At 41.3% G+C, this 21,987-nt stretch overlaps 2 protein-coding genes and 1 non-coding gene across 4 annotated transcripts in view; 2 read left to right on the forward strand and 1 right to left on the reverse strand.

The window, feature by feature from the left end:
* Positions 1-2,096: 2,096 nt before the first annotated feature.
* Positions 2,097-2,222, reverse strand: LOC129648131 (small nucleolar RNA SNORA11). Its single transcript, XR_008712715.1, has one exon. It is a non-coding gene; the product is annotated as a small nucleolar RNA SNORA11 (small nucleolar RNA).
* Positions 2,223-13,966: 11,744 nt separating this feature from the next.
* Positions 13,967-21,987, forward strand: part of LOC129646728 (sperm-associated antigen 16 protein-like) — a 540,055-nt gene continuing 532,034 nt past the window's right edge. For both annotated transcript variants that reach the window (XM_055573380.1, XM_055573381.1), the window contains exon 1: positions 13,967-14,689. The gene's annotated coding sequence lies outside the window, so the exon portion shown is untranslated. The remainder of the gene's footprint in view (positions 14,690-21,987) is intronic.
* Positions 14,696-21,110, forward strand: LOC129646726 (uncharacterized). Its single transcript, XM_055573375.1, has 3 exons — positions 14,696-15,562; positions 15,694-18,860; positions 19,060-21,110. The coding sequence occupies exons 1-2, from the start codon at positions 15,482-15,484 to the stop codon at positions 17,194-17,196; spliced, it is 1,584 nt and encodes a 527-aa protein (XP_055429350.1). The 5' UTR covers positions 14,696-15,481; the 3' UTR covers positions 17,197-18,860; positions 19,060-21,110.

The raw sequence follows: 21,987 nt of genomic DNA on the forward strand, positions 1-21,987 counted from the left end.
TTAGTCTCTGGTGGGACGGGATTCTGGTCCTTTATCCTACCTGCAGATGTCAGAGACACAGAACAATTTGTTTTCTCTCTCAACAACATTTCTTTATATGGTGTCATTCATTCTTTCGTCTCCAAACGTTACCTCTGTGGTGAAGTCTCCCAGACACCCACCCTAGCCCATTTATCTCCATTGACCTCCAGGCTCATATCAATTTCCTCCTTGAAATGATTCTCTTTTATTCTAGTATCGATACATTTCCCCTTTAGATGTCACTGACTTTATGTAGAGGCTAGATTAGTTTTACTGCATAGCCTTCTACTTTGTGGTAAAAATGTAAAAAAATATGCTGCAATAAAAACCACAACCTACATTTTAATCACAAGTTAAAACAAAAGATGACTGTATACTAGAGTGTACAGTTGTGAAGTATCACAACTCTCCTTCAGATGTGGGATATTTTTATGAGATAAATTTGTGATTTTATTAGCCAGTATAAATTTACAGTGACCTGTAAACTTTTTTGATCTAAAAATTTTATTTTCCATCACAGTTCAACAAACACACATGCATAATGCATTGTTGTTGTTTAGTCGATAAGTCATGTCCAACTCTTTTGCGACCCCAAGGAATATAGCTTGCCAGGCTCCCCTGTCCATGGGATTTCCCAGACAAGAATACTATAGTGAGTTGCTGCTTCCTTCTCCTGGGTATCTTCCCAACCCAGGGATGGAAACTGTGACTCCTGCTTGGAAGGCAGATTCCTCCCCACTGAGCCACCAGGGAAGCCATATTAGGCTCCAAAATCACTGCAGATGGTGATTGCAGCCATGAAATTAAAAGACGCTTACTCCTTGGAAGGAAAGTTATGACCAACCTAGGTAGCATATTAAAAAGCAGAGACATTGCTTTGCCAACAAAGGTCCGTCTAGTCAAGGCTATGGTTTTTCCAGTGGTCATGTATGGATGTGAGAGTTGGACTGTGAAGAAAGCTGAGTGCGGAAGAATTGATGCTTTTGAACTGTGGTGTTGGAGAAGACTCTTGAGAGTCCCTTGGACTGCAAGGAGATCCAACCAGTCCATCCTAAAGGAGATCAGTCCTGAGTGTTCATTGGAAGGACTGACGCTGAAGCTGAAACTCCAATACTTTGGCCACCTCATGCGAAGAGCTGACTCATTGGAAAAGACCCTGATGCTGGGAGGGATTGAGGGCAGGAGGAGAAGGGGACGACAGCAGATGAGATGGCTGGATGGCATCACCGACTCAATGGACATGAGTTTGGCTGAACTCTGGGAGTTGATGATGGACAGGGAGGCCAGGCGTGCTGCAATTCATGGGGTCACAAAGAGTCGGACATGACTGAGTGAATGAACTGAAACATATATAAAAATGAAACAAAAGTTTCACCAAAAACATGCCTTGAGTGTTAATTTTTTTGAAACCTTTTTTTTTTTTTTAAGCAGTCTTAGGTATACAACACATCTGATAGAAAGTACAGAAATTCCCCCATGTACCCCTCCCATTACATATATAGCCATTGTCAGCAGAGTGATATCTTTTTAAAAAACCAAAAATGAACTCCATTGAACATATTATAATCACCAAGGTGCTCAGTTCATCTCAGGGTCCACTTTAATGACGCGAATAGTGTTGTACATTCCATGCATTTGGACAGAAGTATAATGACATATAGCCTTCTCTGATGGCTCTGATGATAAAGAATCTGCCTGCAATGCAGGAGACCTGGGTTCAATCCCTGGGTCGAGATGGATATAATGACATGTATCCATCATTATAATGTCATTCAAAATGTTTTCACTGCTCATTAAAAATTCTGTACTCTGTATTCCTCTCCCCATGAACCTCTGGGTACTATTGATCTTTTTACTGTCTCCATAGTTTTGCCTTTTCCAGAATGGCATATAGTTGGAATCCATTTTTAATTTTTTTCTCTCTCCTTGAAAAGAAAGGGTCAAAGCTCTTATAGGACCACTTATGGCCCACCAGAACCAAACAGACTCTAGGTGGCAAGCTTCCCCACTGAATACTGTAGCTTTTCTTCCAGTATCAAGTCCTGCCCAGCAGCCACGTAGAGGTACAGGGGGACACCCCCTAGTTATTCATAGGAAGGTCATACATTTTGTGCCCCTTGTCACAATGAACCCAGATTCCTGTCAGCTGTGTTATAAACACATAAGCCATTTCTTCAGGTCCCCTTCTGTGAGCACACCCCACAGAACTAAGATATTAATAAAGGATTTTGAAATTTTATTTCTGTATAGAGCGGAAGTAGCTATATAACTGAGGTATGATTTAATTTACCAATTAGACTATTCAGGGCTTAAATGTAAACTTGAGCTAGTGCGTGCATGCTCAGTCGTGTCTAACTCTTTGTGACCCCATGGACTGTAGCCCACCAGGCTCCTCTGTGGGGTTTTCCAGACAAGAACACTGGAGTGGGTTGCCATTTCCTACTCCAGGGGATCTTCCCAACCCAGGGATTGAACCTCTGTCTCTTGAGTCTCCTGCATTAGGTGGACGGGTTCTTTATCACTGCAGTCACCCCAGTGCATGTTAATTCACACGTGTGTTAATTCATAAATTTTTTAAAGTAGGGATTCTTAGTTTATACTGGTTGTTTTTTTATATCAAAATACCTATGAAGTTGCATATATCTCTAATATATATTTTACACTTATTGTTTAATCTGGCTTGGAGTGGGAAATTGCCAAGAGTCATTCCCCCTACAAGGCTAGTTAGTGGCCTATGACATATCTTGGTGTGAAATATTTTGCCCAGCTGAAAACAGGAATGCAGCAATGGAAATTCTGATGAGAAGAATGTGAGATGTCCAAATTTTGGCAAATTAAAAAATTTTGAGAATTTAGTTGGAAGTCCATAAGACGTTATGACATTGTCAGGCAGGTGTGAAGAAAAAGAGAGTGAGCTGCACAGTCAGGAAAAGAAAAGGAAAATTTATTAAAGGAAGATGATAGGGTGACTGGCCCTTAAGAAGAACCAGCATCTGCATTTCTGACAGGGTCTTTCTTATACCCCGCCAATGAAAAATTCTCTGAAGGGATGGTTAATTTTTAGCCTGTAGCTGAATCCTGCAGTCACGTGGCCAGAGATCTGGAATCCGGTGGTCTCGTAGCCTTGAGAAGGTAGATGGCAGTGGGAAAACAGAATGTTATTTGGGAAATTTGGTCAGTCTCAAGGGTCACTGTGACTTTATTCTTTGTGAGGTCAACGTAATGAGCCATTTTAACAATAAGCCCCCATGTAGGCCCTATCAGACATAAGTCTTCATAAAAGACAAGATAATATAAAAGATAAAAGTTTTCCAGAGAATACATTTATCTCCTAACTGTATCCAAATGACACAGATGTGGGGACATGTCACCTCTTCAAAGAAGGAAAATCTCAGGTTAGCCATTTGATGAGAGAGTTTGAAGATACAGAGAACACATCAGAAGGGCTTGAGAAAAGGAAGTTAGCATAGCAGGAAGATTAAGGGACAAAGAATATCAGAGCATGAGGGTTTGGGAAAATATTTGCCTTTACTTTGGTGGTGGAGGGTTGCTGGGATGGTGGCATAACTAATATTACTTGACTCTGAAGCCAAATCCAGCATGTTAATCTCAGCGTTTTGGGTGAAGTAGAAAAGAACAGCTTTATTGCTTTGTCAGGCAAAGGGGGACACAATGGACTAAATCCCTCAAAACTGGAGAGGATGGTGAGGAATTTTACAGTAATAGTTCAAAGAGGGCATGATCAGCTCATGAACATTCTTCTGATGGGTTGGTGGTGAAGTAAGTGGGAGTCAGCATCGTCAACCTTCTGCTTCCAACCGGTCTGGGATCTGTGTGCTTGTGGGCAGGTAGTTAACTTCTCCCACCTGGTAGGGATTTCAGCATCTGCAAAACAGCTCAAAGATACTGACAAACCTAGACAGCATATTAAAAAGCAGAGACATTACTTTACTGACAAAGGTCTGTCTAGTTAAAGCTATGGTTTTTCCAGTGTCATGTATGGATGTGGGAGTTGGACTGTGAAGAAAGCTGAGTGCCAAAGAATTGATGCTTTTGCACTGTGGTGCTGGAGAAGACTCTTGCATCAATCCTTAAGGAAATCCTAAAGGAAATCAGTCCTGAATATTCATTGGAAGGACTGATGTTGAAACTCTAATACTTTGGCCACCTGATGCAAAGAACTGGCTCATTTGAAAAGACCCTGATGCTGGGAAAGATTGAAGGCAGGAAGAGAAGGGGGTGACAGAGGATGATATGGTTGGATGGCATCACCAACTCTATGGACATAAGTTTGAGTAGGCTCCGGGAATTGGTGATGGACAGGGAAGCCTGGCGTGCTGCTGTCCATGAGTTTGCAAAGAGTCTGACACAACTGAGAGAATGAACTGAACTTAACTTAGGGGGAGCCAGAAACTGCCCCAAGGCTGCATTTTTGTTTCTTTTGACTGTTCCTCCCTTGCCTTTCAGCATCCCCTCCCTTCCCTACTTAGCAACTGTTTGAACCTGCTTCTTGGTACTCAAGGAAGATCTTGGAGGCTGAAAGAAACCTATTTCCTGTAATCAAAGAAATGGGAGCTACAGAAAGGCTGTTGTGTCCAGGAGCCCCACAGGGTCATGCTTGGTTTCAACTTCAGATATTCGGATATCGGCTTCAGATGTTTTGATTGTGGAACTGATTGAGAGTCCCAGATAATATCTGGTCCACTCTTAGGAGAAATGTGAAGGTGCTGATACTTCAGAGTTGCTCTCAATGTCTTATTGTTCAGAAGTACATTTCTGTTCTGGAACAGTGAGCAGGGTCCTGTAGGCTTCCCAGGTGGCTCAGTGGTAAAGAATTCATAGCCAACATAGGGGAGGCAGGAGACTGTTTGATCCTAGGTCAGGAAGATCCCTTGGAGGAGAAAGTGGAAACCCACTCCAATATTCTTGCTGGGAAATCCCATCGACAGAGGAGCCTGTTGGGCTACAGTCTGTAGGGTCTCAAGGAGTTGAACATGACTTAGTGACTGAGCCCAGTGATGAGTAAGGACTACTGTGGGGTAGCGTTTGGCCCTCCTTTTGATCCTGGCTTGTGTATAATGTGGAGAACAAGAGAGAATTAGTGATAAACTTAGACCATTCTGGAAATCTTGTTTTCTTACTGACTTTTATTAGCTATGAAAAAGAAGCAATAGTTAATGCATATACTTTTAAGAAGAATTCAAATGTATTGTTATTTAATTTTTATACTTTTCTGCTTATTTTTAAGCAAAGACTTCTCTCCTGGATTAATAGTGTAAACGTTAGGGCTTGTCACTCAATATACCTCTTGGGAATACAAAATCTTTTTTATTTACTAATGACTATAATTAAGGTACATGTTTTCTAAAAAGCCAGCAATCAGGCTCCATAATAAACATACGATACTGTTAGCTGTGAAGACAAACCAGGGCACGATGAGGGTTTGCCTTCCTTTCTATTTCCCTCCAGTTTACATCCTTATAAACCTCTTGAATACCCTGTGCCTGTGTATGCAAGTGTGCTTCTGCATGTAATATGGTCATGACAGCACAAGAGTGGTAGGCTCTCAGTGCAGTGAGGAGGACCAGTGCTCTCATTTGATGACAAGCTGGGAGTTTTCCTCTTTGGATTCTCTTCTCCATTCCTTCCCATCTTTTCATCTATTCCCCGGCACACTTCACGCCTGAAAAGAAAGGAGATGAGATGAAAAGTGTAAAAGTGCAGCTAGAAAAAGAACAAAAGGCAGATGTGCCCCCTGACTTCTGAAAAGGAAATGCAGTCTCCCAAGTTATGGCATTTAGTCAGGCAGGTGACTGAGGCCTGAGATGATTTTATACTGATGATAGATAGATAAAATGTTTATTTTTTGTTTCTGTTGTTTAGTCGCTGAGTTGTGTCTGACTCTTTGTGACCCCATGGACTGCAGCACTCTACATTTTCCTGTCCTTCCCTGTCTCCTGGAGTTTTCTCAAACTCATGTCCATTGAGTTTATGATGCCTATAATCCTAACATAAAATGAACTGTAACTATCAGTAAAATTGCTAATGAATGGCTTTAGCATGGTAGGTCACTGGGAAAAGTCAATAACCTCCCTACTTGACCCCCCTAGAGAATAGGGATGGGCCTGTCCAATGACACCCCACTTCAGTACTCTTGCCTGGAAAATCCCATGGAAGGAGGAGCCTGGTAGGCTGCAGTCCATGGGGTCGCTAGGAGTTGGACACGGCTGAGCAACTTCACTTTCACTTTTCACTTTTATGCATTGGAGGAGGAAATGGCAACCCACTCCTGTGTTCTTGCCTGGAGAATCCCAGGGACGGGGGAGCCTGGTGGGCTGCCATCTATGGGGTCGCACAGAGTCAGACACGACTGAAACAACTTAGCAGCAGCAGCAGCAGCATCCTGGAAATTGTATGGAGGTGGCTGGACAGCATGGGTTGACTGCTGCAGGCTCCTCAAAGAAGTTCAGGCAAGTAGAAAGAATATAGAAAGAGAAAATACGTAATCATGATTTCAGGGTTAAGGGCAATTCAACAAAAGCTAAGGAGTGGGTATAATAGCAGGAATCAACAGCACAGCAAAAATGAGATAGGGACCAAGAAGGGGGAGGTTCAGAGTCACATAATGAGAAGAACTGGGGTCCTTTACTTGCTTAAGTTCAGTTCAGTTCAGTCGCTCAGTCGTGTCCGACTCTTTGAGACCCCATGAATCGCAGCACGCCAGGCCTCCGTGTCCATCAACAACTCCCAGAGTTCACCCAGACTCACGTCCATCGGTCAGTGATGCCATCCACCCATCTCATCCTCTGGCATCCCCTTCTCCTCCTGCCCCCAATCCCTCCCAGCATCAGAGTCTTTTCCAGTGAGTCAACTCTTGGCATGAGGTGGCCAAAGGACTGGAGTTTCAGCTTTAGCTTCATTCCTTCCAAAGAAATCCCAGGGCTGATCTCCTTCAGAATGGACCGGTTGGATCTCCTTGCAGTCCAAGGGACTCTCAAGAGTCTTCTCCAACACCACAGTTCAAAAGCATCAATTCTTTGGCACTCAGCCTTCTTCACAGTCCAACTCTCACATCCATACTAGACCACAGGAAAAACCATAGCCTTGACTAGACGAACCTTTGTTGGCAAAGTAACGTCTCTGCTTTTGAATATGCTATCTAAGTTGGTCATAACTTTCCTTCCAAGGAGTAAGTGTCTTTTAATTTCATGGCTGTAGTCACCATCTGCAGTGATTTTGGACCCCCAAAAAATAAAGTCTGACACTGTCTCCACTGTTTCCCCATCTATTTCCCATGAAGTGATGGGACCACATGCCATGATCATCGTTTTCTGAATGTTGAGCTTTAAGTCAACTTTTTCACTCTCCACTTTCACTTTCATCAAGAGCCTTTTTACTTCCTCTTCACTTTCTGCCATAAGGGTGGTGTCATCTGCATACCTGAGGTTATTGATATTTCTCCGGGCAATCTTGATTCCAGCTTGTGTTTCTTCTTATCCAGCGTTTCTCATGATGTACTCTGCATATAAGTTAAATAAGCAGGGTGACAATATACAGCCTTGACGTACTCCTTTTCCTATTTGGAACCAGTCTGTTGTTCCATGTCCAGTTCTAACTGTTGCTTCCTGACCTGCATACAAATTTCTCAAGAGGCAGATCAGGTGGTCTGGTATTCCCATGTCTTTCAGAATTTTCCACAGTTTATTGTGATCCACACAGTCAAAGGCTTTGGCATAGCCAATAAAGCAGAAATAGATGTTTTTCTGGAACTCTCTTGCTTTTTCCATGATCCAGAGGATGTTGGCAATTTGATCTCTGGTTCCTCTGCCTTTTCTAAAACCAGCTTGAACATCAGGAAGTTCACGGTTCACATATTGCTGAAGCCTGGCTTGGAGAATTTTGAGCATTACTTTACTAGCATGTGAGATGAGTACAATTGTGCGGTAGTTTAAGCATTCTTTGGCATTGCCTTTGTTTGGGCTTGGAATGAAAACTGACCTTTTCCAGTCCTGTGGCCACTGCTGATTTTTCCAAATTTGCTGGCATATTGAGTGCAGCACTTTCACAGCATCATCTTTCAGGATTTGGAATAGCTCAACTGGAATTCCATCACCTCCACTAGCTTTGTTTGTAGTGATGCTTTCTAAGGCCCACTTGACTTCACAGTCCAGGATGTCTGGCTCTAGGTCAGTGATCACACCATCGTGATTATCTGGATTGTGAAGATCTTTTTTGTACAGGTCTTCTGTGTATTCTTGCCATCTCTTCTTAATATCTTCTGCTTCTGTTAGATCCATACCATTTCTGTCCTTTATCAAGCCCATCTTTGCATGAAATATTCCCTTGGTATCTCTAATTTTCTTGAAGAGATCTCTGCTGCTGCTGCTGCTGCATTGCTTCAGTCGTGTCCGACTCTGTGCGACCCCATAGATGACAGCCCAACAGGCTCCCCCGTCCCTTGGATTCTCCAGGTAAGAATACTGGAGTGGGTTGCCATTTCCTTCTCCAAGAAGAGATCTCTAGTCTTTCTCATTCTATTGTTTTCCTCTATTTCTTTGCATTGATCGCTGAAGAAGGCTTTCTTATCTCTTCTTGCTATTCTTTGGAACTCTGTATTCAGATGCCTATATCTTTCCTTTTCTCCTTTGCTTTTTGCTTCTCTTCTTTTTACAGCTATTTGTAAGGCCTCCCCAGACAGCTATTTTGCTTTTTTGCATTTCTTTTCCATGGGGATGGTCTTGATCCCTTTCTCCTGTACAATGTCACGAACCTCATTCCATAGTACATCAAGCACTCTATCTATCAGATCTAGGCCCTTAAATCTATTTCTCACTTCCACTGTATAATCATAAGGGATTTGATTTAGGTCATACCTGAATGGTCTAGTGGTTTTCCCTACTTTCTTCCATTTCAGTCTGAATTTGGCAATAAGGAGTTCATGGTCTGAGCCACAGTCAGCTCCTGGTCTTGTTTTTGCTGACTGTATAGAGATTCTTCATCTTTGGCTGCAAAGAACATAATCTATCTGATTTCGGTGTTGACCATCTGGTGATGTCCATGTATAGAGTCTTCTCTTGTGTTGTTGGAAGAGCGTGTTTGCTATGACCAGTGCATTTTCTTAGTGTCCTGCTTCATTCCGTATTCCAAGGCCAAATTTGCCTGTTACTCCAGGTGTTTCTTGACTTCCTACTTTTGCATTCCAGTCCCCTATAATGAAAAGGACATCTTTTGGGGATGTTATTTCTAAAAGGTCTTGTAGGTCTTCATAGAACCCTTCAACTTCAGCTTCTTCAGCATTACTGGTTGGGGCGTAGACTTGGATTACTGTGATATTGAATGGTTTGCCTTGGAAATGAACAGAGATCATTCTGTCATTTTTGAGATTGCATCCAAGTACTGCATTTCGGATTCTTTTGTTGACCATGATGGCTACTCCATTTCTTCTGAGGGATTCCTGCCCGTAGTAGTAGATATAATGGTCATCTGAGTTAAATTCACCCATTCCAGTCCATTTGAGTTCGCTGATACCTAGAATGTCGACATTCACTCTTGCCATCTCTTGTTTGACCACTTCCAATTTGCCTTGATTCATGGACCTGACATTCCAGGTTCCTATGCAATATTGCTCTTTACAGCATTGGACCTTGTTTCTATCACGAGTCACATCCACAGCTGGGTATTGTTTTTGCTTTGACTCCATCCCCTCATTCTTTCTGGAGGTATTTCTCCACTGATCTCCAGTAGCAAATTGGGCACCTACTGACCTGGGGAGTTCCTCTTTCAGTATCCTATCACTTTACCTTTTCATACTGTTCATGGGGTTCTCAAGGCAAGAATTCTGAAGTGGTTTGCCATTCCCTTCTCCAGTGGACCACATTCTGTCAGATCTGTCCACCATGACCTGCCTGTCTTGGGTTGCCCCATGGGCATGGCTTAGTTTCATTGAGTTAGACAAGGCTGTGGTCCTAGTGTGATTAGATTGACTAGTTTTCTGTGAGTATGGTTTCAGTGTGTCTGCCCTCTGATGCCCTCTTGCAACACCAACCGTCTTACTTTGGTTTCTCTTACCTTGGGCATGAGGTATCTCTTCGCAGCTGCTCTAGCAAAGCTCAGCCACTGCTCCTTACCTTAGACGAGGGGTATCTCCTTACCACCACCCTTCCTCACCTTCAAGGTGAGATAGCTCCTCTAGGCCCTCCTGCACCCGCGCATCCATGGCTCCTTGGACGTGGGGTTGGTCCTCCTGTCCAGAGCCCCTGGCCTCGGGCTTGGGGCATGGGGTAGCTCCTCCAGCCACTGCCCCTGACCTCGGACTCAGGGTATCTCCTCTAGGCCATGCTTAGCGCGCTGGTCACAGCCGCCTGCGCTCAGTAAGTGGATCACAAAGTAGAGAGAGGCCAAGAGACAGGAACAAGTGTGCCATCACTTGAGAAATACCCATTTTCTAGAACTGGGACTTAGGAGCAGAGCGAAGTTGTAAGAGCCATGTGCACTGAATTTCCTGGGCAAATGAAGCCAGATATTTGTCTCTGACTTGATAGCAGAACCAAGTCTGCAGCTGGGGGCTAAGAGACTCAGCTCTGGTAATGGACAAAGAACAGGAAACCTAGTACATTGTTACAACCAGAACATATTTTAAAAAGTAATTAGAATTGAATTTGAGAGAAATGTAATTCTTTCAGCTATTGTACAGTAATTACCTAGGAGCGGGAGTGTGCTTGTTTTGGGAAAGAAGGTGCAGAGGAGTATAGAGAATTGGTTCTGGGGGAAAAAAGAACCACATTTTTTATCTCAGAATATACTAAAAGTTTTATCTCTCCTAACATCTGTAATATTTGGTATCCAAATATTTTAATGCTGCTTAACCTAATAGAGAAATTTGATTGATTAATTTATTAATATAGCAGTTATTATTGTTTTGCCCTTTAATTCATGTAACAAGGGAAAAACTAACTGGGATGAGTATTTAAAAATAAAACCTGTTTTGTCTCCTTGTCTTGACACACTGTTTCTTATGTTATTAACATTTTAAAAATTTGAAATAACATAATATAAAAGTTTATGAGTTGTATATGTTTATAAAAAGAAAATAGGATTTTAAAAGATTGAGGAACTATCAATCTACAGTTTCTCATTTGATAAGCAAAAAAAAATTAAAAACTGTAAGAGGTTATAAAATTGACTCTCTTTCATGATTTAAACATTTTTTGAGAAGTTTTGCTTTACCTTAAAAAGAGAAAACCCATGACAAAGTCACTAACAGTAAGAACAAGCCAGATAAACTACAGAATCATAGCATTTTGTATGCCCACGAGAGAACAAATGTTACAGGAAATCAGGTGAACTAAATTCCAAAAGGTGACAGCACCTTCAAAGAGAGACAAGGCACAGAAATATCACCTTTAGCAGAGCAAGGAACGAAAATATGAAAACTGCACAAGTAGGGAAGAAGTAAGGAACGAAAACGTCAATGAGTTCTTAAAGGTCAAATGTCGGCTAGTATAGCAGACTAGAATCCCTAGAGAGTCCCACATCCAAGGTGAAGCAACGAATCTTTTCCACAGATTTCTATCCTGTGCTCACCAGAAAGATTTGGGCCGAGCAGGACATCTGAGAGAGCTCTCTTCAACAGTGCATAGACAAAAATCTCCATCTGCTTTCCACACTGAAATCTCATTGCAGCAAAAGCCATCTGCTGCTGGAGGAATGGTAGGCAACCCACCTGTCCCCTTTTCATAGGCAAAACTAAGTGAAAAGTGCATTAGTCGTTCAGTCATGTCTGACTCTTGGTGACCGCACAGACTGCAGCCCACCAGGCTCCTCTGTCCATGGATTTCTCCAGGCAAGAATACTAGAGTGAGTAGCCATTTCCTTATCCAGGGGATCTTCCTGACCCAGGGATTCTTTACCATCTGAGTCACTAGGGAACACTTTCATAAGCAAAGGTCGGCTGTAAATGGGGGACAGATCAAAGTGAGTTATTTACCCTGAGAGAGGAATAAGAAATGAGTTCACTTCCCGATTCTTGTGCTGATAAAAGACAGAGGTTTGTGCCACTGAAGAAGTGCAGGAAGCTTGCTTATCTGATAGTCCTCAAAGATATAGAACATAATTTATCTGCCATCAAGTGGAAGGGCAGAAGTTCTGAGAAAGCCAAAACCTGAAGCGTAGATGTACAGGCATGCCTAAGACTGAGGCTGCACCGGGAAAGTTATGAGCTTTGGACCAAGTAACATGCAGCATACAATAGTCTACTGCCAAGGTGGAGCAAGACCAGGGAGAGAATCTCCCTCTGTGTGGCAGAGAGTGAAGCAGAAATACTGGGAAACACTCTTGGGTATAGCAAACCTCACAATAAATACAGGAACCAGCAGTACACCACTGGAGGAATTCAAATCTCTGTGATGAAGTGAAGGTTAACTACAGCAACAACAAAACTTATGCATCAGACTGACATTAGGGGCCTGACTGAAGAACTGCGTCCATCTGTGTGTAAATAATGTTTATGTCAGGCTCTATTTGCAGTAACCTATGTGCCTTCAAAAATTACAAAACACCAAAAAAAAAAAAGCCAAAAAAACCCTTATCAAAAGATAAAGTAGTAATAGTTTTTTGTATTTTTTAATTTTTAAATTATGAAAACATGATAATACGTTTATAGGAGATTTGGAAAATACGAAACAAAGTTACATGTAGTTCCACTATGTATTAAAATTGTTCACTTTAAGTAGGTAAATTAAGATTTTTAGTTGGAGTTTCAATATCAAGCTCTCAGAAATTAGTAGAATGAATGTGCAGAGAAGTAGAAGAATATAGTTGACCTGAAAAGCATTATGAACCAATTTGACATAATTAAGATTTATGTGATTTTCACACAACAGTAGGATACAAATTCTATTCAAGTTCCCATAAACTAGGAGACACTGGAACATATCCAGAGACAAAAGACCAGGTGCAGAAATTTCATGGTCTAAAGGTATTGAAATCATTCAGAGTCTGTTCTCTTATTACTGTGGAATTATGTTAGAGATCAATATCAAAAGATATTTGAAAATAACCCTCGTATCTTCAAGTGCAGTGTCACCTTTACCAAGAGAGAGCTTTGACTTAGCAAAATTAGCTATTGAAAGCCTCAATAACATTAGAAGATTGAAACATTACAGAGGGTGATTGCAGAGAAGAAAGCATTTAAACAAGAAATTAATATCAAAATGAGAAATTAATATTAAAGATATTTTAAAATATCTCATGTATTTGGAAGTTAAATGTTCACTTTTAAATAATCACTATATGTAAAAGCCAAAACAAGGAAAATTAGAAAATATTTATAATAAAAATGAAAAGAGAGCTTATCAGAATTTGTTGCATGTAACTGAAGCTGCTCAGTGCAATTAAATACAATGTGGAGTTTTGAATAAGGTATAAAAAGAAATAATGGACACTAGCATAAAATTTTGTGAGATTTGAATAAAATCTGTACTTCAGTTAATATTACTGTATCATCTGTTAGTTTCCTGTCTTTTTAAACAACATGATATTTCATTATATTCTCAGAATTGGATTAGAAGTTTCAGCTTCAATTTTTTTTAATCACTAAGATAATAAACTTTCTAGACTTTTAGGACTAATAGTAGATGCCAAAATACATGGAGCTATATCAATAATTTAGGTGATTATAAACTAGAAATATAGCTTTCTATTCATACTAAGTCAAAAAAGTAGAATAAAAATGTCCTACATTGTTTAGCTAGGAAAAAATTCATAAGTTTTCTAAAATATACATACTGCTTATATCTCTATATATGTTTACAAAAGCTTTTCTACTATGCTTGGTAGGCTTGAGCAAGAACATTACTAAAAAAGGAGAAATTGGAAAACAAGCTAAATGAAATGGAGTATTTAATATAAAATAGAAAATGTTAAATAAACTATATAAAAGTGAGAGGGTAACAGATAGGAAGGCCAGGGGTCTCCAAATGGAGGAAATAGCCTGCAAGTGTCAGACATTTTTCTCTCTCTTAAGCGACAGGAGGAAACAAACTAGCAATATTTTTTTCCTTCTCTATACAAATTTAAAGAGAGGTTTCTCTTAAAATACTGTGTTGCCATAATGACACTAGAGATAACCAATGCCTTTTTCTTATGGAAATGTTTGTCTTAAGCTATGCTAATGTACTACGCCTTTACCCCAAACTCTGTCTCCAAGTCGGTTCCGCCTCTTGGCCCAAAACCTACTTGACAAACCAGTATGTTATACTCAGATATTGTTCCCCTAATCTATGTAAATGAAACTATTTGTATGGTGGTCTGTCCTTCTTTAAGATTCAAGTTAATTATTTTATGGCCCAAGATAAACCATTTGGTGCCATTCTAAATTTTAAGACATTCCTTTCTTTCATTAACAGACTGCTAGTGACTATATAACATCCAGCTAAAGACTAGCAAGGGGGTACTCTTTTTGCCCCCTTCTGATGCCTATGTCAGAAGCTTTCTCTATCTCCTTTATACTTTAATAAAACTTTATTACACAAAAGCTCTGAGCTATCAAGCCTTGTCTCTGGCCCCGGATTGAATTCTTCTCCTCCGGGAGCCAAGAATCCTGGTGTATTCGCGTGATTCAACAACAACCTTTCATCTTGGGGGCTCGTCCGGGATCCTTCAGGACAAGGTAAGGATGCTTGGAGCTTTAGTTCTTTGTTCTCTTAGCGAACACGTTTTCTGCTGTGCTTTACTAACTCTACTGTGTGCTTGTGTGAATGAATGGCAGGCTCTGCGTGAAGCAAGTAAGGGGCCCTGCTCTGCGGTTCCACAGTGATCTCATACGGCTTATGGGAGAAACCTGTTGGGGTGTTATACCGACCTGTCAATGCCAAGAGGCACCCAATGTCTCCTTCGAGAACCGACCAGAAATGGGCAAAGCGTGTGGACCGAACTCTCCTTTCTCGGTCAAACTTTTCGGTCTCTTTGACCATTTCATAACTCCTTGAGAATTAGAAGTACTAACCTAATCTATCGGATCATAGACTTTCAAGAGACTTGTGATCTATATTGTTACTGTATACTGTGGCTTAGGTCCCAAACTTGGATTGGTATTCAAGAAAGCGCCTAGCCTCGCTAGAAATCGAAAGTTCGGAAGCTAGATGGAGTTCTAGCTCCCAGAACATCTCTGAGGTTAAAGGTTACGCAGATTGGGACTGCGATGGGTAACGCCGGCTCTTAGTGGATCAGAGGAGGCTGTTATACTGGTGTGGTGATGCTTGGAAAGAACATCTCAGTTTTATGTTCGCGTCAGTCTTATTGTAGTCAAGAAATGCTCAGGGTCGTGCACAGGCACTCAGGTGACGAATGTTTCCCACAGCGGTTTTAGCTTGGGAGGCATTCCGGAAGGTTACTCTGATTCACCCCAGGTGACATCAGAGGCAAACAAGGTTAAGGGTGAAGAGCTGGACGTCAAGTAGGGATGCTATCAAGTCTACCCCTGGTACATCCCCACCCCATCTCGGTGGTAGAACCGGGAGGGACGAGTACGGCGCCTGCGTCGGTAAGGGACAGACTAAGTCCGACCAGAAAGGAAAAGCTTTTGGTGTAACGTCTGTCTACACCCCCATCTAGAGCAGGGAGGGACGCCTCCGGTAGAAAAAATGGCGCTGGTCGCTTTTTTCTCTCTTACAGATGGGAGCTAACAATTCCAGCCTCACTCCTTTGAACTGTATCCTGAAAAACTGGGATAGATTTGATCCCCAGGGCTTAAAGAAGACACACCTGGTCTTCCTATGTGATACTACATGGCCACGGTATCCATTGGAGGACAGCGAACGGTGGCCAGTTAGAGGGTCTCTTAAGTATAATACTGTTCTACAATTAGACCGGTTCTGTAAGGAACAAGGGAAATGGGTAGAAGTAGCATATGTGTTGCCCTTTTACTCTCTGCGAAATATGCCAGACTTATGTCCTAAGGGTATAGATTTGGGCGTGAAACCTTCAGCTCCCTCCTGTCCTCTTACTTTGCCCCCGTGCTGGGGACTCCAAACTGAGATTCAAACTGCCCACATGGAGGTCCAAACAACTCCTGTCTCAGTACGACCTCAGACTACTCTGGTTTCAGTAGAAACTCAGACCATCGAAGTAAGAGATGAGATAGAGGACAGGAGACAAAGAGAAGAAGAAAAACAGGTTTCTCCAATCTATCCCTGGGATCATATGCGCAGAGCAGCCAGAGAGACTGAGGAACAGCCACAAAAGCTGTTGCCTCTTTATGAAACACCCACCGGGAAAAATAATCAGTCTGTGAGAGTTAATAAGCCTTTCTCTTATCAAGAAATACAAAGAATCAAGGAGGATCTGGGAGACTATTTAGATGACCCAGAAAAATATATTAGAGCTTTTAAAGGTGTTACTCTGCTTTATGACCTCACTTGGAAAGATGTGATGTATATCTTGAGACAAACGCTGACTCCCGAGTCAAAGACTCGAGTTTTGAGAAAAGCGGTTGCTTATGGAGATGAATGGCTTGGTAATGAATCAGTAGAGAAGAGGGAGAACGAGATAGCGGCCCTCCCCACTGAGAATCAGGCGGTCCCAACTATAGAACCAGACTGGGACTACAACACAGCTAAAGAAAGATGGGATCAAAATCATTTTGTTAGATGTATTCTTGAAGGACTTAGGCAGGCACGTTCTAAGCCTTTAAACTATGGCAAATTGACAGATATAGAACAAGAGGAAAAAGAAGCTCCTGGTAAATTCCTAGATAGACTGCGAGAAGGCCTTCACAGATTCACTGAGATTGATCCCAAAAGTGAAGAGGGAAAAGTGATCTTAAAAGATAGATTTCTCACTCAGTCGGCTCCAGATATCCGCCGTAAGCTATTAAAACAGGCGTATGGACCAAATCAGTCTTTAGATACTCTGTTACAACTGGCTCAGACAGTCTATTATGGTAGGGAATATGAAGAAAAGAAAGAAAGGCAAAAAAAGACAAAGGAAAAGGCGGAAGCCTTCGCCATGGCTATGAAAAACGTTCTTAAACAGCCTGAGAAAAGTGCCCAGAGGGGCCCAGGTGAAAAGAGATGGGCTTGCTACTACTGTGGAAAAGAGGGACACCTCAAGCGAGATTGCCCTCAGGCATCTAAGCCGCCCCCGGCTCCATGTCCGGTCTGCAAAGGACCACATTGAAAGAGAGACTGCCCCCAGAGGCGTAGGTCTCCCGGGTCGGACTCTCAAGACAATCAGGACTGAAGGTGCCTGGGGGTCCCCACACAAGCTCCCGTCCTAATTACACCTGAGGAACCCCGGGTATTAATAGTTGTGGGGGGCCAATCTGTCGATTTCCTTTTAGATACTGGGGCAACTTATTCTGTGCTCACTGAAGCCCCTGGCCCACTTTCTTCCCGATCCGCTTCCGTAATGGGACTGTCTAGACGAGCCAAAAGATATTATTTCAGTTATTCTTTATCTTGCAACTGGGATTCTGTGCTGTTTTCACACGAGTTTCTGATTGTGCCAGAATCTCCCTCACCCCTCTTGGGAAGGGATATACTGAGCAAGGTCCATGCCTCTGTTTTCATAAATATGGAGCCCTCCCTTTCTCTCCCTTTAGTTGAACAAAATGTAAATCCTAGAGTATGGGCGGATGGAAAATCTGTGGGTCGAGCTCAAAATGCTATTCCTGTAGTTGTTAAGCTCAAAGACCCGCACGTATTTCCACATAAGAAGCAGTATCCACTGAAACCTGAAGTTAAGAAAGGGTTAAAACCCATCATTGAAAATTTAAAGGAACAGGGACTATTAATTTCCTGTAAGAGTCCTTGCAACACTCCTATTTTGGGTATAAAAAAATCAAATGGTAAATGGAGACTAGTTCAAGATTTACGAATAATAAATGAGGCTGTAGTTCCTTTACACCCCGTAGTGCCTAATCCTTATACTCTATTGTCTAAAATTCCTAAACGGGCCAAATATTTCTCAGTAATTGATTTAAAAGATGCCTTCTATTCAGTGCCTTTGGCGAAAAAAAGTCAATTCCTATTTGCCTTTGAAGACCCTACGCAGCCAGCTTCTCAATTAACCTGGACAGTTTTGCCCCAGAGATTTCGTGACAGTCCTCACTTATTCAGACAAAGTTTGTCACGAGATCTCCAAAGTTTAATAGCTCTGAAACAGTGGTGTTACAATATGTAGATGATATTTTGCTCTGTGCTGAGACAGAAGAAGCTTGTTCGCGAGCCTCTAAAGATTTCTTAAACTTTCTGGCGGACTGTGGTTACAAGGCATCAAGAGAAAAGGCTCAGCTTTGTCAACAATCGGTTAGATATCTGGGCCTAATCATATCAGAAGAGACTAGGGCCATAGGCCCTGAGAAAATTAAACCTATACTAAATCACCCCCTACCTATGACTTTAAGACAATTGAGAGGATTTTTGGGAATCACAGGTTACTGTCGCATTTGGATTCCGGGTTACGGGGAACTTGCCCGGCCTTTATATAAACTTATAGCTAAAACTCAGCAGGCCCAAACCGACAAACTGGTTTGGTCTCCAGAAACTCAAAAGGCTTTTAAGGTTCTTCAGACTGCTCTCCTGCAAGCTCCAGCTCTGAGCTTGCCCACAGGGTCAGAATTTAATTTGTTTGTCACTGAAAGAAAAGGTGTGACATTGAGAGTTTTGACACAACCCCGAGGGCCTCACCAGCAACCTGTAGCTTATCTAAGCAGAGAATTAGATGTAGTTTCACGTGGGTGGCCCCACTGCCTAAGAGTAATTGGGGCAGCGGCTTTATTAGCACCTGAAGCTTTAAAAATAATTAATGGACAAAACCTTACTGTACTGACTTCTCATGATGTGAGTGGAATCTTAAATTCTAAGGTTAATAGTTGGATGACAGACAGTAGGCTTCTTAAGTATGAGTCATTGTTGTTAAAAAGACCAGTAACTAAGCTTAAAGTTTGTGGAAATTTAAATCCTGCCACTTTCCTTCCTGAGAAGGAAAATGAAACACCTGATCACGATTGTTCTCAATTCCTAACTTTAAACTATGCAGCTCGAGAAGATCTAAAAGATAAACTGCTGGGTCTGCGGAACACTCCCCTCTTCGTCAATAGAAGGCTTCCCGTGGTGGACATCCCCACTTCAAGAAAAAGACTTTCTCCAAGTCTGTGAATACCTTCGACAACAAACACATGTGATGCCTCTTCTTCATCTGATGACAACTACCAACCCTAAAATGGACTGGTGCAACACTTTGTACTCTAACTATGGACATAATGTGACTTTTAATTTTGATTATACATTGTCTAGGTTCAATGACTATTTTTCTACATATAAGGTAAATAGGTCTAGATCTAATGGTTTTTTACCTGACGTTTATCAAATATGGGACGAGGTTACATGGCTAACTCCTGAAAAAGGACGCTTAATATCTACTGCCTCTATATGCTGGGAACAAACAGAGCCGTCCCCAAAAGTTAGCCAACAACTTAATTACAATGATTGGAAACAATTGAGATATTTGTCTCAAGAAACATGCAGTGTAATCATTCCCGTGTTTTCCAACCCCAGATCAGGTTCTCCCTTTGTCTGGCCAGGCACAAATTGAGACTGGATATCTCAGTCACGCTGGCTTGCGCCAAATGGGACTTATTGGATATGTGGCTCTTACCTATGGGCGTGGCTTCCCCCTGGTTGGATAGAGAGATGCACCCTGGGTCTAGCCTTTACTCATGGCTTTATATTTTCAGAGCTTCCAGAAAAGCCTGCTAATTTACCCCACCTTAAAACTCGGTGGACAAGGTCTGTATTTTATTAGTATGATTATTTGGCTGCAGCGTTTGTTCCCTCTTTGGAGACTACAGATGTTATGTTACGAGTGGATGCTTTGACTAATTTTACTCAACAGACATTACAAGATTCTCAGAAGGCTATTTCAGCTCTTAATGCTGAACAAGCACAAATTAGAAAGGTGGTTTTACAAAACAGATTGGCTCTAGATATTCTGACAGATGCACAAGGAAGAACCTGTGCCATTATTCATACCCAATGCTGTACATACATACCTGATATGAGCACAAATGTTACTCATTTTACTAACCACATGAACAAGATGATTAGGGCCATAGATACTCCTGAAGCCTCAATTGCCTCACTTTGGGAGACGTTAACTAGTTCCCCATGGTGGACAACTATCTTAATTACAATAATTCTGGTTGTTTTGTTCTTGCTGTTTGCTCCCTGCATCTGTAATTGTATAACTGAATTTGTTTCTAGCCGCATGAAAGCTTTTAAGTTACAAATGGTTGCTCAAACTCCTGCTACTGCTGTAGCTTCCTCCGACTACTATTTGGGGCCCCTGGATCAGATATCCTCAATATGAGGATTAAGAGAATATGTTGCCTCACCAATTTAGGGACAACGCCCCTTGTCAGCTCGGAAGTAGTTATAGAATAAAAACGACGCCCCTTTTCCCTAGGCAACATAATTCTCCTAAAAGAAAAGGGGGGAATGAGAGGGTAACAGATAGGAAGGCCAGGGGTCTCCAAATGGAGGAAATAGCCTGCAAGTGTCAGACATTTTTCTCTCTCTTAAGCGACAGGAGGAAACAAACTAGCAATATTTTTTTCCTTCTCTATACAAATTTAAAGAGAGGTTTCTCTTAAAATACTGTGTTGCCATGACACTAGAGATAACCAATGCCTTTTTCTTATGGAAATGTTTGTCTTAAGCTATGCTAATGTACTACGCCTTTACCCCAAACTCTGTCTCCAAGTCGGTTCCGCCTCTTGGCCCAAAACCTACTTGACAAACCAGTATGTTATACTCAGATATTGTTCCCCTAATCTATGTAAATGAAACTATTTGTATGGTGGTCTGTCCTTCTTTAAGATTCAAGTTAATTATTTTATGGCCCAAGATAAACCATTTGGTGCCATTCTAAATTTTAAGACATTCCTTTCTTTCATTAACAGACTGCTAGTGACTATATAACATCCAGCTAAAGACTAGCAAGGGGGTACTCTTTTTGCCCCCTTCTGATGCCTATGTCAGAAGCTTTCTCTATCTCCTTTATACTTTAATAAAACTTTATTACACAAAAGCTCTGAGCTATCAAGCCTTGTCTCTGGCCCCGGATTGAATTCTTCTCCTCCGGGAGCCAAAAATCCTGGTGTATTCGCGTGATTCAACAACAACCTTTCAAAAGTACAAGATCATCATATAGTCCAGTTGTTTTTAGATATGGCTGCTCATTAGAAACACATCTGGAGCTTTGGAAGGAAAAAAAGCAACCGAAAAAAAAATACTTGGGCATTTTTTTTTCAGAACATTCCAAGATAATTTTGATATGCATTTGGATTTTAAAAAATGATTACAAGTTTTTCTATTAAATGGTAGTTTTAGTGATATAGAATTACATAGAATTCCATTATTTTCAGTTGACCAGTCATGATACAATTATTAAGCACAAATCACTATAATAGAAGACATTTATCACTTCTCATAATAGACAAAAAATAAAAGATCATTACAGTTGCAAGCCATAATGAAAGCATGATTAACCTAACAATATGAAATAATTACATACAATTTGGGGAGTTAAGTAAAGTGATCTGGTAAGTGGAAGTGTATACACGCACATGTTTTTATCTGTCCAGCCAGTCTGTGTCTTTTGGTTTGTGCATTTAATCCATTTACATTTAAGGTAATTATTGATATGTATGCATTCACGGCGTCACAAAAGAGTGAGCACAACTTAGCCACTATACAACAAATGATCCTATTACCATTTTCTTAATTGTTTTGGGGTTTATTTTGTGTAAATCTTTTCCTTCTCTTGTGTTTCCTGCTTAGAGAAATTCCTTCGGCATTTTTTGTAAAACTGGTTTGGTGGTACTGAATTCTCTTAACTTTTGCTTATATGTAAAACTTCTGATTTCTCTGTCAAATGTGAATGAGAGTCTTGATGGTATTCTTGGTT

Source organism: Bubalus kerabau, chromosome 3, assembly GCF_029407905.1.
Source record: "Bubalus kerabau isolate K-KA32 ecotype Philippines breed swamp buffalo chromosome 3, PCC_UOA_SB_1v2, whole genome shotgun sequence".
NCBI classification, from domain to species: Eukaryota; Metazoa; Chordata; class Mammalia; order Artiodactyla; family Bovidae; genus Bubalus; species Bubalus kerabau.

Excerpts from the sequence above, each read along its gene's own strand:
- LOC129646726 (XM_055573375.1), top strand. The coding sequence starts at position 15,482 with ATGCTATCAAGTCTACCCCTGGTACATCCCCACCCCATCTCGGTGGTA. Across the intron at positions 15,563-15,693 it reads CGAGTACGGCGCCTGCGTCG|ATGGGAGCTAACAATTCCAG; the intron begins GTAAGGGACAGA and ends TCTCTCTTACAG.